The 16420-nt window shown below is 69.8% G+C and overlaps 3 protein-coding genes across 6 annotated transcripts; 2 read left to right on the top strand and 1 right to left on the bottom strand.

The window, feature by feature from the left end:
• The first annotated feature begins 4074 nt into the window (after window positions 1–4074).
• SP6 (Sp6 transcription factor) lies at window positions 4075–5175 on the top strand. Its single transcript, XM_072886136.1, has one exon. The coding sequence runs from the start codon at window positions 4075–4077 to the stop codon at window positions 5173–5175; it is 1101 nt and encodes a 366-aa protein (XP_072742237.1).
• A 5242-nt stretch (window positions 5176–10417) lies between these two features.
• Window positions 10418–13131, top strand: SCRN2 (secernin 2). Of its 4 annotated transcripts, none has more exons than XM_072886006.1 (8): window positions 10418–10457; window positions 10815–10986; window positions 11081–11262; window positions 11350–11549; window positions 11627–11842; window positions 11955–12120; window positions 12262–12439; window positions 12565–13131. In XM_072886006.1, the coding sequence occupies exons 2-8, from the start codon at window positions 10816–10818 to the stop codon at window positions 12721–12723; spliced, it is 1272 nt and encodes a 423-aa protein (XP_072742107.1). In that variant the 5' UTR covers window positions 10418–10457; window position 10815; the 3' UTR covers window positions 12724–13131. The 4 variants fall into 4 exon arrangements, 3 of the variants coding, with proteins under 3 accessions (XP_072742107.1, XP_072742106.1, XP_072742105.1); XM_072886005.1 differs by lacking the exon at window positions 10418–10457 and having other exon boundaries at window positions 10481–10986; window positions 12565–12734; window positions 12926–13131; XR_012046100.1 differs by lacking the exon at window positions 10418–10457 and having other exon boundaries at window positions 10479–10986; window positions 12302–12439; window positions 12565–12699.
• Window positions 13132–13138: 7 nt separating this feature from the next.
• Window positions 13139–16415, bottom strand: LRRC46 (leucine rich repeat containing 46). The gene is made up of 8 exons (XM_072886192.1): window positions 16043–16415; window positions 15846–15942; window positions 15643–15751; window positions 15190–15236; window positions 14896–15005; window positions 14118–14187; window positions 13698–13858; window positions 13139–13545 (listed from the first exon to the last, which is right to left on the bottom strand). The coding sequence occupies exons 1-8, from the start codon at window positions 16299–16301 to the stop codon at window positions 13139–13141; spliced, it is 1260 nt and encodes a 419-aa protein (XP_072742293.1). The 5' UTR covers window positions 16302–16415.
• Window positions 16416–16420: the final 5 nt, after the last annotated feature.

Raw genomic sequence — 16420 nt, 5'->3', positions numbered from 1 at the left:
GAAATGGGGACATGACGCCTCGGTGATTAAGTGGCTCCTCTGGCCGCGGCGTTGCTGCCTGGCAGATCCCAGGGCTTGTCCCTCCTGGCAGCCCCCTGTGCTGGCAGCCTCGGCGGCAGGGGCACGGGAGCCGGGAGGGTCAGTTGCCCCCCAGCTGAGCGGGGACGGGCTCAGTCGGGACCTCCTGGACCCTTTTGGGGTGCCCTGAATCCATCTGGGTCATGGTGGGTCCTGCCATCGACATCCCACTCCCTCCTCTGCGGGTCCAGCTCTGGCTCCAAAACTTGTCCCCTGCGCCCGTCCCCGTCCCATTTACCCCATGGCACAGGGCCGAGCCGCAACGGGGAGGGGGGGGGGGCAGCGACGGGTGACATCCCTGGGGCCAGGAGCTGATGGCCACCTCTGGGGGCCACCCCCGGACGGGGGGGACAGCCGGCTGGGCTCAGCGGGGTGCCCGGGGGTCCCCGGGGGGGGTTGGCAGGAGGGCGGCAGGAGGAGGGCGGCCACGGGCGCGGGAGGGAGGCGGTTGTTTCTTTCTTCTTTAATTACCCCCCTGCTTGCGGTGTCTGCTGCGAACTTCCCGTCCCCTCCCTCCGCCTTCGTGCGCCGGATCCTGGGACCGGGACCAGGCTCCTGTCAAGCGGCGGGGCTGGGGCTCTGCCTCCAAGGGTTAAAATCACCTGGGCCGGGGAGGGGTGGAGCTGGGACGGTGGGGAGGAGGGAAGAGCCGGCAGCCGGGCTGGGACCCAGCCATTCCTGCTCGCCCGGCCCAGTGGGTGCCCCGTCCCTGGGGAGCCGCGCGGGTCCCTCGGGGTCCCCTCGGGAGCCAGCGCCCACGCCACGCCGATGAGGACGGAGCCGCCGGGAGCTCGCTGCCGCTAGACCCGTACGTACCCCCCCTCGGCGCTGCCCGCCTCCATCGCCCCGACGCCCCGACGGGAGGGTGAGCGGCCGCGGGGACCCCCGGTGGGGACCCCCGGCCGGCTCCGGGTGCCGCGGCCGCCCCGACCGGCGGCTGGGAACGCGCTGCTGGCGGCTCCGCCGCCCCGGCCCAGCCCAGCCCCGGCAAGTCTTTGCTTGCCGCCGCGTCCACTGGCCACCGAGCCCCGAGGCTCCCTGGCCCCTTCGCCTGCCGCGACGCCCTGCCCTCACCCCCAGTTTACAGCGCGAAGCCCCCTCCCACGGGGCCGGGCCCCCCTCCTGCCCCACAGGGACCCCACGCCCGTGCCGAGCCCTGGTGCGAGGGTGCAACGCAGGGGGCTGGGCGGGCTGGGCCCCCCGCGCCGCGACCGGTGCTGTGTGTGTGTGTGTGTGTGTGTGTGTATCCCCACCCCCCGGCCCCCCCCACCCCAACAAAGCCCCGGGGAGTTTCGCTCCGGCCCCGGGGAGCGTTGCTGTGGGCTGCGCGGTGGGGTGAGCGCGGCGAACCCGCGGCATCGCCCCCGAACCCGCGGCATCGCCCCCGAACCCACGGCATCACCCCCTGAACCCGCAGCATCACCCCCTGAACCCGCAGCATCACCCCAAACCCACGGCAACGGCCCCGACCGTCGAACCCGAGCCGCCCGTCGGGGCTCCCCGAGCCCGGCCGGGCAGGAGCCGGGGCTGAGGGCTGAGGGCAGAGCCGCCTGCCCAGCCCTGCCGCGGGGCGAGGCACCGGCTGGGGCTGGGAGACGGGCAGAGCCGCCTCTGCCCAGCCTGGACCGTGACTCACGGGACGCATCACTCGCCGGTGCCTCAGTTTCCCTGCGGTGAAACGGCCAGCGCGTCGTCGAGCCCCGCCAGGGAGGGGGACGCTGGGGGCCTCTGGGGATTTTTGTCGTCATTCCTGGATGGAAAAACGCCCCGGGAGCCTCCACGAGTGGCTGGGGCAGCCGGAAAGGCAAGGCCAACGAGAGGGGTCCCTCCTAGACCCCCCCATCCCAGCGCACGTCCCTGTTCCCTGGCTTGCAGTGGGTTTCCAGCGGAGCTGGGCAGGGTGTAGCCGCGGTGGAGGTGGTGCGACCCGGCTGTGGGTCTCGGTGCGTGTGGGGCTGTGGCTGGGGGGCTTGGTCCCATTGGGACCCCCGAGCTGAGGGGGATGTTTGGGAGCGGGGTGCGCTGGGACAGCCGTGGCTGTCGTTGGCCAGAGCTCACCGTGGCCGTGCCAGGTCTGCGTCGGGTGGGACCTGCCTGGGACCCCGCGGAGGGTCCCTTCTCCTCCCGTCGGGGTTGGGGAGCTGGGGGACTTCCCTGCCAAGTCCCCTCCGTCCCCAGATCCACGGGGGGGGGAAGCCTGTGCGGTGCAGGCTGCCACCCTGTAGCCCCACAAAGGGCCATCACCATCGGGTTTCATGGTTTTGACCCCAATCTGGCACCCACGGGGATCAGGGGGCTGGGAGGGGCTCAGGACCCCACTGGGGACCAGTGCTGGGTTGGGAGCCATGACCCCCCCTCAGTGCCAGCCGTCACCTACCCCGCTGGCATCCCCAGGAGGCAGGGACAGTCCCCTGGAGCTGGCCTTGAAATTGGTGCCAAACCCTGCAAGGGTTGGGGTGGGCAGAGCTGAGCCCCCCCGAGGAGCAGCACCCCAAAACCTGCTCAGTCCGCCGGTCCTGGGGGGCTCGTCCCACCCGTGACCGCCCTGGCACCGGCTCGAGGCCGAGCTCCCACTTGCACTTGGGTATCGCAGGTGGAGATGGGTCCTGTCAGGGGGATTTTGCCCCCCCCCCAGCTCCCGTCCCTACCCTTGGAGTCCCCCTGCCCTCCCCGGTGTCACCTGGCAGGGGAAAATGGTGTCCCCACGCAGCTGGGGGGTCTTCAGCATTGGGGACCCCCTCCCTGCCCCGGGCTTATAGTGCTGGGGATCAGGGGGCTCTGGGGGTCAGGCCCCTTTGTGCAGGGGATCCCCCCCCCCCCCCCAAGAGCTTCAGTGCCCCCCAGGTGTCTCCCTGGGGGTCTGTCCCTGTCCCACATGGGCTGGGGGTGGTGGGGAGCCAGGGGGGACAGCGTGGGGGTGGCTGGAGCAGGCGACAGTGGTGGGAGGGGATGGTGGGGGTTTGCGGGGAGGGGGTCTCGGCCACCCCCTGCCACGGCGCTGGTGGGAAGTCGGGGGGCGGGAGCCGGTGGCGGCAGGTGGATTTCAACACTGGGGTGGGGCCCGTCCCCAGTGGGGTTTGCACAGCTCCCAGTGAGTCACGGCCGCTGTGCTGGGGAGGCAGTGGGTGCCCGGGGGTCTGGGGGTGCAGCGGGTGCCCCGGGGGTCCGGGGCCGTGGGTGAAGGCAGCCCCAGAGCCTGGCTTCAAAGGGCTGCCAGAGGCTCGGCCCCGGGGCTCTGCTGCCTCCCCGCAGCCGGCTCCGCTCCCCCATCCTGCTGCCAACCAGCCCGGGGGTGCAGCCCCCCCGGCTGTGTTTTGCCCCCCCCCCCCCCCCCGGCAGCCTGGGGGCTCCTAGCCGGGCCAGGGGCGTGGGGCAGGTGCAGAGCTGGGGACAATGATTTCCAAACTCAGCCGGGGTGCAGGAGAACCAGGGTGGCTTCGTGGGTGCCGTGTCCCCCCGTGGTCAGGACATGGGATTGGGGACACCACTCACGTCCCCTTGGGGACCCCGGTTGCGTTGGAGGGACATGGTCGGGGAGGTGACGAGGCAGATGCTGGCGGCTTCCTTAGATTTCGGAATTAGGCACAGACCCCTTTGGAGCTGGCACAGGTCCATAGGGGCACGGGGACGGGTGCTAAGGGGTGACCTCCTGCTTGTGCCACCGTCCTGGTGTCACACCGGGCTGCGGAGCAGAGAAACCCCCTTGGCGGGGCAGGGGTGTCCCCCAAATCACGGGTGACGATGGGTGCTGGGGACGCTGTCACCCGTGGCACGGCGAGACCATGCCGGTGCGGGACGGGAATCGGTGCCGGGGCTACCGCCGGTGCCAAACCCCGCCTCGTGCCGGCACGCACAGGGGCAGGGGGGTTAGGAGGTGTGCCCCCCCCCTCTTCTCACAGCTCTTCTCTCCCCCCCCCCTCCCCACTCCCCACTTCCCTGCCCGTCCCTCCTTGGCCCTGCAGGTCTGTCTGCGCCTCCGCCCCGCGCCGCTCGGCAATGCTCACAGCGGTCTGCGGCTCCCTGGGGACCCAGCCCTCCGACGCACCCCGAGCCTCCCCGAGCCACCTGGACCTGCAGCCGCTGCAGCCCTTCCAGCCCCACGGCAGCACCGCGGCGGCCTCCGCCGACTTCACCTCCCCGTTGCCCCCCCCGGAGCTGCCGCTGGCGGGTCCCGACGCCGCCACCTTCGCCAACCCCGGCACCTACGAGCCCCATGGCCCCCCGCGGTTAGATCTGCCGGCCGACGGGCCCGCCGCCCCCGGTGCCTACGCCAAGCTGCTGCCGGCCGCCCCGGACATGGCACATCCCTACGAGCCCTGGTTTCGGCCCCCCCATCCCGGCCCTCCCGGCGAGGATGGAGGCGTCAACTGGTGGGACCTCCATGCCGGAGCCAGCTGGATGGAGCTACCCCCCGGGCAGGGCGGGGGGCTGCAGGTGTCTGGGCACCCCGGGCTGCCGCCGGCCCTGGGGGGGTACGGTGGGGGGGAGCACCAGCTCTGCGCCCCCCCCACCCACCTGCTGCCCCCCCCCGCCCAGCACCTCCTGGGACCGGAGGGGGCGAAGGCGCTGGAGGGACCCCCCGAGCCCCGGGGGCCGGAGGCGGAGGGCAGCGGGCGGCCGAAAGGTGCCCGTCGTGCCGTGCCGCGGGGCGGTGGGCAGGCCGCGTGCCGGTGCCCCAACTGCCAGGAGGCGGAAAGGGGGGGTCCCTGCCCCGAGGGGGTGAAACGCAAGCACCTACACAACTGCCACATCCCCGGCTGCGGGAAGGCGTACGCCAAGACCTCCCACCTGAAAGCCCACCTGCGTTGGCACAGCGGCGACCGACCCTTCGTCTGCAACTGGCTTTTCTGCGGCAAACGCTTCACCCGCTCCGATGAGCTGCAGCGGCACCTCCAGACCCACACCGGCGCCAAGAAATTCGCCTGCCCCGTCTGCGGCCGCGTCTTCATGCGCAGCGACCATCTGGGCAAGCACATGAAGACGCACGACGGGGGCAAGGACGGGGGCGAACCCGAGGTCAAGGGCGCTGGGGACCCATCAGCCAGCAAGGGAGGCAAGAGGGAGGCCGAGGGGGGTAACGCCGCCCCCACAAACTGAGCTGCTGAGCCCCGGGGGGGGGACGCGGATGGAGGTGGGGAGGACCCTGGGCGGGGGCCAAGGGGGGACGCTTCGGGGCCGGTCTCCGAAGGGTGTTGGGGTGGGGCAGGCGCAGGGCTGGCACCTTGCGCTCGAAGCAACGGCGAGGGGGCGGACATGCCGGTGGCACAACCCCGTCCCCCGCTGCGGCGGTGCCGGCTGGGGAGCGCCGGAGCCGCAGCTGCCCCACGGCAGTTTCACTTGTCCCGCTCCCGTTCTCCCGCCCCGGTTCCCCCCCCCCGCCGCCGTCCTCCCCCGGCTTCCCAAATCTTTTTTTCGGGAGGCTGCTGGCAGGCGGCGGGGCTGTTTGGGAAGAACATCAATGGGAGCCGAAGGAGCAGGTGCTGCCCGGGCACGTCCGGCCCCAAAGGGGAGGAAGGAGAAGGAGAAAGGGAGAGAGGAGAAACCCGGGAGCCTTTGCTCGGGAAGGGTGTCCGCAGCCCCCCCGGCCCCCTCCCCATGGTTCCCCCCCAAACCCTTGGTGTCCCGGGCTCGGGCCCCCCCATGCCAGCCCCGCTTTTTCACCACCCATAAGGTTTTGGCACCCCCAGGGATGCACACAGGGGCTTGGGGGGTGCCTGCGGCCCCCCGCCCCGGCTGGGGATGCTGGGGGTGGTGGGGGTCCCACATCCCCTGGAGCCTTGCTTTAGCTGGGGGCTTGGGGCTGCCAACTCCTTTTTTTTGGCCCAAATGGAGGCTAAAATGGGGGAAAAAAAGAAATCCTGCTTGAACGTGAGCCGTGGCAGGGCCGTGGGGGGCCACGGCGGGCGCGTGGCGTGTCGGCGGGCGGTTGCCCAAGCGCACACCTGCAGCTTTCCCACACCCACCACCACCACCGCGGCCCCGGGCGGGAAGCACACGGGGCGGCCGCGGTCCCGGGAGAGCCGGGGCGGCCACATTCCTCCGGCCTGGCACAGCCACGCTGCCCGCCCGCCGCCCTGCGACCCCCGCCTCTCCCCCCCCCCCCCCCGGCGCCCCGTGGCCGTCCCTCCCCGGGGACCCCGTGACTGCGGGGGATCCCCCGTGGGTATGCTGCCTGTTTCCCGGGGACCCCATTGCCGTCCCTCCCTGGGGACCCCATTGGGGACCGCAGCCATCCCCCTGTGTGTGCTGCAGGTCCCTCGGGGACCCCCATATCTCCAGGGGACCCCAGCTGTCCCCCCCATGCATGCTGCCTGTCCCCCCAGAGCCCCGTAGCCGTCCCTCCCCAGGGTCCTGTATCTCCAGGGGACCTCTTCCTGTCCCCCCAACCCGTGCATGCTGCCTGTCCCCCCGGGGACCCCATAGCTGTCCCTTCCCGGGTCCCTGTATCTCCTGGGGCGTCCCCCACCAGGGACCCCGTATCTTTCCTCCCCTGGGGCCATCCCCCTTCCCCCAGGGGACCCCGTATCTGTCCTTCACCCCCTGGTTGACGGTCCACGAAACTCTTGGGTTTTGGTCCTTTTGGGTTTTATCTCCCCGATTTTGGCAGAACCCCTTGGACGCAGGAGGAGACGCTGAACCCGGGACCCGGGGGGGTGTTGGGGTGCGGTGCTGGGGGCCAGGTGGGACGGGGCTCGTGGGCTGCTCAGGGTCTGCCCCCCAGCCAGCACCAGTTCAACCAGTTGGGAATCTGGGGAGGGGCGAGATCTGGGGGGGGGCTGATCTCCTGGCATGGCCCTGTCCTGGGGGCTCGGGGGGGGCTGTGTCTGGGGCTGTGGGGGCTGCCCGGGCTCAGAGCACCCTGGGGTCTGGGTGGGAAGGGGTGGAGGTGAAGTCGAGTGGGGTCCGTGCCCAGAGGGCGCCCCAAGGCCTTCGGTTTCAATTGTTTTATTATTATTATTAATTATTAATTATTATTATTATTAATTATTATTATTTTATTAAGGTGAAGCCAGGCTTTGCCACTTGGGCAGAGTGGACGTCTCGGGCCAAAGCTGTGGCCGTGGGCCTTATGGATGGGGAGGGGGGGTAGGACCCCTCAAAGGGTCCTGTCCCTGTCCCCATCCCTGTCCCCGTCCCCGTCCCTGTCCCTGTGCGAGGGGCCGATGGCAGCCCCGCTGCGCCATGGGGCCGGGGACGAGCCGTGGGGCTGGAGGAACCCAGCACGAGGTGAAGTCTCGCTGGGGGGGTCCGCGGGGACGTGTCCCCAGCCCCGGCACGGCCGCCATCGTCCCTCCGCAGGACTCGCGTGACCTGGGCTGCCCGCAGCTCTCAAAGGATGTCCCCAACTCCAGCATTTGCCTTTTCCAGCACAAAATTCCCCCTCGGCGCTCCGGGATGGGATTTCACCTCTCGAGGGGACCCCAGGGGAGCTCAGGACCCTCCCCGGGGTGCCGCAGCATCACGCCGGTGGCTCATCGGATTTTGGTAGCCAAGCCCGGCTCTGGCAGCGGCGGGGGGCTCCGGCGTGTCGGGGTCCCCCATGCCGCAGCTGCCGGGGCAGGTTTAGGGGTGCTGCGCCGGGCTGGGGAGGGAACCGCCGAGCAGGGGGTCCCGTAGCGATGCCGGGGCTCAGCCTCGCCTCGCTGCCCCCCCCGCCCCAGGGCTGGGCCCCCCCACCCGGCTCAGAGCCGGGGGGCTGCGAGGAAGGGCCCCAGGTGTGCTCTGCCCCCGCACCCCCCCCGGGGCCCTGCCTGCTGCGATGGGGCAACGAAGGCTGTAAAACCGGGTGGGGAAGGACGGAGGCCGGCTCCCACCCGCCGAAACCAGTCCAGCCTGCTGCGGCGTGGGGATCCCGGCCCCGCGCCCCGAACCACCGCGTCTCCCACCCCCGAGCCGCCTCCCCGGGGCAGGGAGGAACCGGCCCGGCCCGGGGGGGGGGGGGGGGGGGCGAGCATCCGCCACCGAGCCCCAGCCCGGGACGGGGGGCAGCTGGCGGCTGCGGGGGGTGAAGGGGAGCGGGGAACCCCGGGAGCGGGGTGACCCGAGGGGTGCTGCGGCCGGGGGCGAGGGGAGCGTTTGTGCTGTGAAGAGGCGGCGGGGGCTGTGGGTTTGGGTTTTGTACTGGAATAAACGCCGCGTGTTTTCCACGCCCCGGCTCTCCGGCTCCGTCTCTGCCCAGGGACCCGGGCGTCCGGCACCCTGACCCCCACCCTGGCCTCGGGCCTCCAGGGCTGCTCGGGATGGGGATGCAGGAGGGTGCCGGCTGGGTGGGGGGGTGACCCACCCGGCTGAGGACCAGCCGAGCCCCCCAGGAGGGCCGCGTCCCGCACCCCTCCGGCCCGGCCTCGCACGCCGGGACGCGCCGGGCGGGCGCCCAGAGTCCCCCCGCGGGCAGGGTGCTGCCCGGCAGGTCTGCCTGCATACCGCGGGGCGGGCGTGCCGCGCGGGCCGCTGCCCACGCGGGGTGCTGCCCACGGGGGGTACAACCCACGCGGGGTGCTGCCCACGGGCGGGTGCTACCCACGTGGAGTACTACCCACAGGGGGTGCTGCCCACGGGGGGTACAACCCACAGGGGTGCTGCCCACGGGCGGGTGCTACCCACGCGGGGTGCTGCCCACGGGGGGTACAACCCACGCGGAGTGCTGCCCACGGGGGTTGCTACCCACAAGGGTGCTGCCCACGTGGAGTACTACCCACAGGGAGTGCTGCCCACGGGGGATGCTGCCCACGCAGGGTGCTGCCCACAGGGGATGCTGCCCACGGGGGGTACAACCCACGCGGGGTGCTGCCCATGGGGGGGTGCTGCCCACAGGGGGTGCTGCCCAACAGGGGTACAACCCACGCGGGGTGCTGCCCGTGGGGAGTGCTGCCCACGTGGAGTACTACCCACAGGGGATGCTGCCCACGGGGGGTACAACCCACGGGGGGTGCTGCCCACAAGGGTGCTGCCCATGTGGAGTACTACCCACAAGGGGTGCTGCCCACGGGGGGTACAACCCACGCGGGGTGCTGCCCGTGGGGGGTGCTGCCCACGTGGAGTACTACCCACAGGGGATGCTGCCCACGGGGGGTACAACCCACGCGGGGTGCTGCCCGTGGGGGGTGCTGCCCACGTGGAGTACTACCCACAGGGGGTGCTGCCCACGGGGGGTACAACCCACGCGGGGTGCTGCCCACGGGCAGGTGCTACCCACGCGGGGTGCTGCCCACGGGGGGTACAACCCACGCGGGGTGCTGCCCGTGGGGGGTGCTGCCCACGTGGAGTACTACCCACAGGGGGTACTGCCCACGGGGGGTACAACCCACGCGGGGTGCTGCCCACGGGCGGGTGCTACCCACAGGGGGTGCTGCCCACGGGGGGTACAACCCACGCGGGGTGCTGCCCATGGGGGGGTGCTACCCACAAGGGTGCTGCCCACGTGGAGTACTACCCACAGGGAGTGCTGCCCACGTGGGGGTGCTGCCCACGGGGGATGCTGCCCACGCAGGGTGCTGCCCACAGGGGGTGCTGCCCAACAGGGGTACAACCCACGCGGGGTGCTGCCCGTGGGGAGTGCTGCCCACGTGGAGTACTACCCACAGGGGATGCTGCCCACGGGGGGTACAACCCACGCGGGGTGCTGCCCACAGGGGGTGCTGCCCACGGGGGGTACAACCCACGCGGGGTGCTGCCCACAGGGGGTGCTGCCCACGGGGGGTACAACCCACGCGGGGTGCTGCCCGTGGGGGATGCTGCCCACGTGGAGTACTACCCACAGGGGGTGCTGCCCATGGGGGCTGCTGCCCACGCGGGTGCTGCCCACGTGGAGTACTACCCACAGGGGTGCTGCCCACGCAGGGTGCTGCCCACAGGGGATGCTGCCCACGGGGGGGTGCTACCCACGCGGGGTGCTGCCCACGGGGGGTGCTGCCCACAAGGGTGCTGCCCACGTGGAGTACTACCCACAAGGGGTGCTGCCCACGGGGGGTACAACCCACGCGGGGTGCTGCCCACGCGGGGTGCTACCCACAGGGGTGCTGCCCACGGGGGGGTGCTGCCCACAAGGGGTGCTGTCCACGTGGAGTACTACCCACCGGGTAGTACTCCGGTGGGCACAACCCACGCGGGGTGCTACCCACGGGGGGCTCTGCCCCACGGGACCCCCTCCCCAGCTCACACCCGGGTCCCCCGTCCCTGCCCCACGGGGGACGACCTGGGACCCCCGTCCCCGGGCTCCTACGGGGTCTGGTCCCCCCCGCCCCACGGGGCTGCCGGTGCCGGTCCCCGCCCGCTGTCGCCGTGCGGCCTCCGGCCACGGGGCGCCGCCGTCGCCCGGACGGGGCGGGCCGGGGGGGGCGGGACCGGTCGCGGCGGCGGAGACGCGGGAGCAGCGGCAGGTCCGTGGGGCCGGGGCGGGGGGAGCAGACCCCCCCCGTGGGGCCCTGGGAACCGGGGCTGTGCAGGCGGGGGTCCCGTCCGCGGTCGGTGCAGGGGGTCCCGGTTACCGGGGCCGTTGGGGGAGGCGTCCCCGGTCGGTGAATAGCTGCGGGGTCCCGGGGCAGGAGGTGCCCCCCCAGGCCACCCCGGGTGGGGTCCCCGATGTCCCCCCAGATCCGAGGACCATGTCATCCCCCAGCCCCCCCGTCTCCCCACATCTGCCAACCCCAAAGGGACCCTGGGGACACATCCAGGACAGGGACAAGGGGTGACATCGCCCTCAGTGTCCCCCGTCCCGTCCCCTCTGCCCGGTTTAGGATGGCAGGGTGGGATCCCGTGCCCTCGTCTTGCGACTGCTTCGTGGCTCTGCCGCCGCATACCACGGCACCCGCCGTCATCTTCGGCAAGAACGCCGACCGGCCGCGTCACGAGGTCCAGGAGGTCATCTACGTCCCCGCTGCCGTCCACCGCCCCGGGGACAAAGTCCAGGTGAGACCGTGCCGGAGCCAGGGCGGCTGCAGGGGATGGTGCAGCGAGTGCGCCAGGTCTCAGCCCCATGCCACGTCCCCTCCCCGCACCGCAGTGCACCTACCTGGAGATCGAGCAGGCGGAGAGGACCCACGCGGTGGTGCTGAGCCGTCCCGCCTGGCTGTGGGGTGCCGAGATGGGTGCCAACGAGCACGGCGTCTGCGTGGGCAACGAGGGCGTCTGGACCCGCGAGCCCTTGGGGGAGGACGAGGCGCTGCTGGGGATGGACCTGGTGAGGTGAGGATGGTCTTGTGTCCCCCCGCTGCCCCGGCTGCCCCGCACCGTCCCCCACCGCCAGCCGACGGGGTGCTGCCGGCGCGGCAGGCTGGGTTTGGAGCGGGGCGGCTCTGCCCGGGAGGCCCTGGAGGTGATCACGGCGTTGCTGGAGCGCTACGGCCAGGGCGGGAGCTGCAAGGAGGAGCCGGTGCCCTTTGTTTACCACAACACCTTCCTGCTGGCTGACCGTGCCGAGGCCTGGGTGCTGGAGACAGCTGGACGGTACTGGGCAGCCCAGCAGATCCGAGGTGAGCGGGCGCTGGTCGTACTGGGAGGACGGGGAGCCCCGTCCCCCCGCAGCCTGACCCCCCTCCGGCCTTCGCAGAGGGCAGCCGCAACATCTCCAACCAGCTCAGCATCGGGAGGGAGATCACGGCCGAGCACGCGGGGCTGCGGCAGCGAGCCCGCAGCCAGGGCTGGTGGAGCGGGGATGGCGAGTTCAGCTTCGCCGAGGTCTTCTCCCTGACGCACCAGCCCGCCCGCATGGAGGCTGCCAAGGCCCGGTACCGTGCCGGCAAGGAGCTGCTGCAGCAGCACGCAGGTGGGGAAGGGGGACGGGGGACAGGGATGGCCGCCCACGGCTCGCCCTGGCATCTCCATGCTCCCCGTGGCCGCGGCAGCCAGCAGTGATGTGGCTCTGCCTCGCCTGCCAGGTCACATCACAGCGGAGACATTCATGGCCATCCTGCGGGACAAGGCCAGCGGGATCTGCGTGGACTCAGAGGGCTTCCGCACCGCGGGCAGCATGGTGTCTGTGCTGCCCCAGGACCCCGCGTTGCCCTGCGTCCACTTCTTCACGGCCACCCCTGACCCCTCCAGGTGAGAACGCCGGTGGGGGACAGCCCCGCTCCGGGGGTGCCGGTGACGCGGCAGAGCCATGCCGCAGGCTGAGCGTCCCCGGGGAGCAGCATCCGTCGTCGCGCTGGCTGGTCCCAGGGCCCCGATGCTCCTCTCCGACAGGTCCGTCTTCAAGCCCTTCATCTTTGTGGCCGGCCTCAAGCCCGCACCGCAGGTGAGATCTCCCACCTTCCACGACGACCCCGCCAAGAAGATCCCGCGGTTCCAGAGCATGGTCGATCGGCGGCACGAACTCTACCGCCGGCACCAGGCGGCATTGGAGCTGATGGAGAGGGACCAGGTACCGCAGACCCTTCCCCAGCTGCTGCTGCCCCGGGACCCTCGCGCTGCCCCTGGTGATGTGGGAGGCACTCGAATTCCCTGAGGGTGCCCGGTCTCAGCTCTCCTCCCTCCCAACCCTGCCAGGAGCGGGGCCAGAAGCTCCTGCAGACGCTGCGGGACCTGGAGAAGCAGGGCCTGGAGGGGATGAACGCGCTGCTGGGGGGGACGGTGGCCCCCCGCCCAGAGGAGCTTGCTGACCTCTTCTTCGACTGTGTGGAGGCAGAGATGAAGTTTTACACATAAACCCCGCGCAGGTGGGTGGGCTCAGTCCCCCTGCGGCATTGCTCCTGGATAGGGGATGAGAAAACCTTCCCGGTGCCCGGCCCTGGCTCCTCGCCTCCTCCCGCCACAGATCTGCCACTGATGGCGTGGTGGGGAACGGCTCGATTGGCATCTCCAGCCCTGCCTGGGGGTACGGAGCCTCCAGCCCCCTAACTTTCCCCAGAGGAATCAGCACTTTTGAGAGGTGGACGTGGCCTGAAACGTGGGTGCGGAGGGAAGAAGAGAGACGTGGAGCAGGATTTGGCGTCCCGCCCGCAGCCCGGCGTGTCTTTTCCCACCATCAGGCAGAGCTGCCTGTGCCCGGCCCCTCTGGGGCTGGCTGCGGGGCTGGGGGCTCCGTGGCAGACAGGCGGATTGGTGAAGGAATAAAGAGGCTTTAATCCCAACTGCGCGGTGCCATGCTGGTGCGGGGTATTTGGGGTAACTGCCTATTTCTTGCTCCTTTGGTGCGAGTCTCCCCCTCCAGAGCCTTGGTCCGGGGCTTGCTCCTGCCAGGAGCTCGCTGGGGCTGCGGGCGGGCATGCTGCCTGCCGGCTCCTGGCAGGGGTGGCAGCTGTGTCCCCGGCTTCGCTTGGGGACAGGGCTGAGACCGCCTGGGTTCTGGGGCCGTGATGCAGGCTGCTCCCTCCCTGCCTGGGCTCAGCGGTGCAGGAGGCAGCAGCAGACCCCGACGCTCCCGCAGCTCCTCCAGCTCTTCCAGACGGGTCCGGTGTTCCTTCAGTGCCTCCTTCCGCCTCCGCTGCGAGCGCCCGGCCAGCTCATGGTGCAGATCCGCAAAGAAATCTGCCAAGGATGGAGGGAGGGAGAGGGAGAAGAATTACAGGAGACCTGGCACGGCCACCTGAGCTCCCTGCCACTCCTGTCACCCTTGGGGACGGAGGGACAGGCCTGCTTAACCACCAAGTGTGCAACATGTCCCGCTTCAGTCTGGGCACCTTTGCCTGCAGTGAAGGGGCCGCTTTGCTCAGAGAGCAACTCGTCATCTTCGTCCTCACTGCTGGAAAAGCCTCCTTCCTCCTCTTCCTTGCCCACGACATCATGGACGGGCTGGGCATCCAGCTGCAGGAGGTGGGGCAGGGCTCCCACCACCAGCTCTCTGCAAGCACCGAAGGAAGAGCAGACGTTCCCCCACCATGCGGCACCGCCTTGGGGCTGGGAGCGCGTTGGGGTGGCACTGAACCCCCTGGCACCGAACCCCCCCCGGCACCGCTCTGTGCAGCCCACCCCACAGCCCGACCGGGGCAGAGGGCAGAGATTCCGATTTCTGGGCTTTGGGTGGGGGGCTCAGGCTGTATTCGATATTTGGGGGACTTGATCTCCTCCTCCGCTCTCCCCCGCAGGCTCCCCTGACCCACCTGTATCCATGCTGGTGGGTGCATTCGTTTCCCGTTAAGTCGAGGAGACGGAGGCTGCGGGGCAGCTCGTCTGCAGAGATCAGAGGGAAGGCAGAAAGGTGCTGAGATGGGACCTGAGCCTCCGTGAAACCCCCACGCCCCCCGTCTCCCGCAGCTCTTCACCCATTCCCAAGGCGACAGCCCCACTGTGGGAAGCAGTCTCTCACCTCACAGCTGGGGAAACTGAGGCAGGGAGGGTGGGAATGTGTATTGCACACACTCCCATGTGAGAACTGAAGATTTTCCCCTTCCCCGGCCTTCGCCGTTCCCTTTCTCACCCCCGTCTGCAAGCAGAGGGCCTGGTGCCACAATAGCAACGCTACAAAGGAGGGGAGGGAGACATTATCCCTCTGTCCCTCCCTCTTCTGCCAAAAATCACCCACGGGAGGAGCCGGCTGAAAGATGCACGAAGGGTTGTCGGGGCTGGAGCAGCTTTGCCATGAGGTTGAAATCCTCAAGTTTGATCTGAGCCGCTGAAATGTTCTGCCAAAGCAGGACACAAGGTGGAAGCAGACACCTGGAGCCTGCCAGCAGAAGGGACAGCTCAAACCTGGCCACACTGGTGTCACGCTGGAACACGCAGGCCAGCCCCAGCATGGCTCTGCTGGGGCTCTGGCTGGCACCAGAGGGCCAGTGGCCCTGGCAGAGCCTGGACCAAGAGTCTGCCAGCGTTTCCCCGGTACCTGAAGCACCTCTTGGGCAGACCCAGGCCACGTCTGGACCCGTTCCTGCCCCCCACCTGGGTCCAGCGTCTGTATCTGATTGTGGGACAAGTCCAGGACGCGCAGGTGTCGCAGGGGCTGCAGGTTCTCCACTCTGCGGATGCGGTTTCCAGCCAGGGAGAGGAACCTGCAGAGCACAGGGAGGGCAGCGGTGTGAGGCGGGGGGGACACCACGGCCCCCAGGGTCAGAGACAGCGGCACCAGGCAGGGGCTGCAATTCGAATCCCCCCATCTCTGCCAAGGGAAGGAGGGAGCCCCGCTCTCCTCTGACCATGGAAAGCGATCTCCTTGGGGGCAGAAGCTGCCCGTACCGCAGGTTGGGAAAGCAGCCCAGATTCTCAATCTTCTCAATTTGGTTCTGGGGGAAAAAAAAAAAAAAAGTAACATGTTTTTCTACTGCATGAAAAATCAGACTTTGGGAGCACCCCACAATCACTCCAACCTCACGCAGGCAACATGATGTCCCACCACTGCCACACGAGCTTTATGGAGAGGGCATGGGCTGTGACAGCACGGGGACCCCAGCAGAGTTCAGGAGGACCCTAAGGCTCCTCGTGTGGGTTTGAAAAACACCGAATGGCTGATGCCAGACCCTCGCTTGAATTCCATCAGTGGCACTGTCATCGGAGGGGAGTGTTGCCAGCCCCTCTGGCCATGCAGGGAGGTAAAACTCTGGAGCAGAACTGGGGGTGTTTGTGGTCCCCCCAAGGAGGTCTTTACCCGCAGGACCAGGGCTGATCTCCACTGCCCCGCGCCTGCCTTACCTGCTGCAGGTAGAGGCTGTGAATCTCCCGCAGGCTCTGGAGCCTCCCGATAGCACAGATGTTCTCCCGGTCCAAGCGGATGGTCGAGGGGGACGCCAGCTCCGTGGATCTAGAGGAAGGGGGGGTGCTTGGGGTGTCCTTTGTGCCAAGAGACCCTCCCTGTCAGCCTGGGTGATGAAGGTGGGCTCTGTGCAGATCCTCACCGGCTCTCTGGGCGCGGGGGCTGCACCAGCCGAAGCAGGTTCCTCGTGGCGATGAGGCTGTCGGTGAGGGTCACCCCCAGGGACGTCTGCTCACGGCCTGTGGGAAACCCAGAGTGACAGAGCTTGGGCCAGTGGGGTCCAGCCCCCCCATAGCCCCCAGGCTGACACATGAGCAGGCCCCACAATGGCTCACTCACCCCCAAGCAGGGTCTCCCCCTGCCCAGCCATGATGGGGGGGTGGCCTGGATCCTTGTCCCTTCCTTGGGCCCTTGGGTGGGTCTGTCGGGGGGGCTGGGCTGGCCCCACTGCTCTCTGCAAGGGGAAGGGTGCTGCGGCAATGGGGGGCAGAAACCTGCGGGCTGGGGGGGTCGCTGGGGACAGGACTGCCGGGCTGGGGGGGATCAGCGCTGGGGCCCCCAGGTGGGTAAGAGAGACCCCAGGGCCTGGGGGGACCATGGGGCTGGGATCCCCGGGTTGGGGGTACAGAGACCCCCGGGCTGGGGCAGGGCCGGGCTCGGGGGGGGACCCGGGGGCCGGCGGGGGCGCAGGCCGCAGCGTGCCCGTTGCTAGGAGAC

This window comes from Ciconia boyciana, chromosome 22 (assembly GCF_034638445.1).
Source record: "Ciconia boyciana chromosome 22, ASM3463844v1, whole genome shotgun sequence".
NCBI lineage: Eukaryota > Metazoa > Chordata > Aves > Ciconiiformes > Ciconiidae > Ciconia > Ciconia boyciana.
Note: the sequence above shows the minus strand (reverse complement) of the source record. Positions and strands in the feature narration are given on the sequence as shown.

Excerpts from the sequence above, each read along its gene's own strand:
- SP6 (XM_072886136.1), top strand. The coding sequence starts at position 4,075 with ATGCTCACAGCGGTCTGCGGCTCCCTGGGGACCCAGCCCTCCGACGCA.
- SCRN2 (XM_072886005.1), top strand. The coding sequence starts at position 10,660 with ATGTCCCCCCAGATCCGAGGACCATGTCATCCCCCAGCCCCCCCGTCT. Across the intron at positions 11,550-11,626 it reads GGCAGCCCAGCAGATCCGAG|AGGGCAGCCGCAACATCTCC; the intron begins GTGAGCGGGCGC and ends CGGCCTTCGCAG. Across the intron at positions 12,121-12,261 it reads GCCACCCCTGACCCCTCCAG|GTCCGTCTTCAAGCCCTTCA; the intron begins GTGAGAACGCCG and ends CCTCTCCGACAG.
- LRRC46 (XM_072886192.1), bottom strand. The coding sequence starts at position 16,301 with ATGGTCCCCCCAGGCCCTGGGGTCTCTCTTACCCACCTGGGGGCCCCA. Across the intron at positions 15,943-16,042 it reads GGGGGAGACCCTGCTTGGGG|GCCGTGAGCAGACGTCCCTG; the intron begins GTGAGTGAGCCA and ends GGTTTCCCACAG. Across the intron at positions 13,546-13,697 it reads CCCCTTCACTGCAGGCAAAG|ATTTCTTTGCGGATCTGCAC; the intron begins GTGCCCAGACTG and ends CATCCTTGGCAG.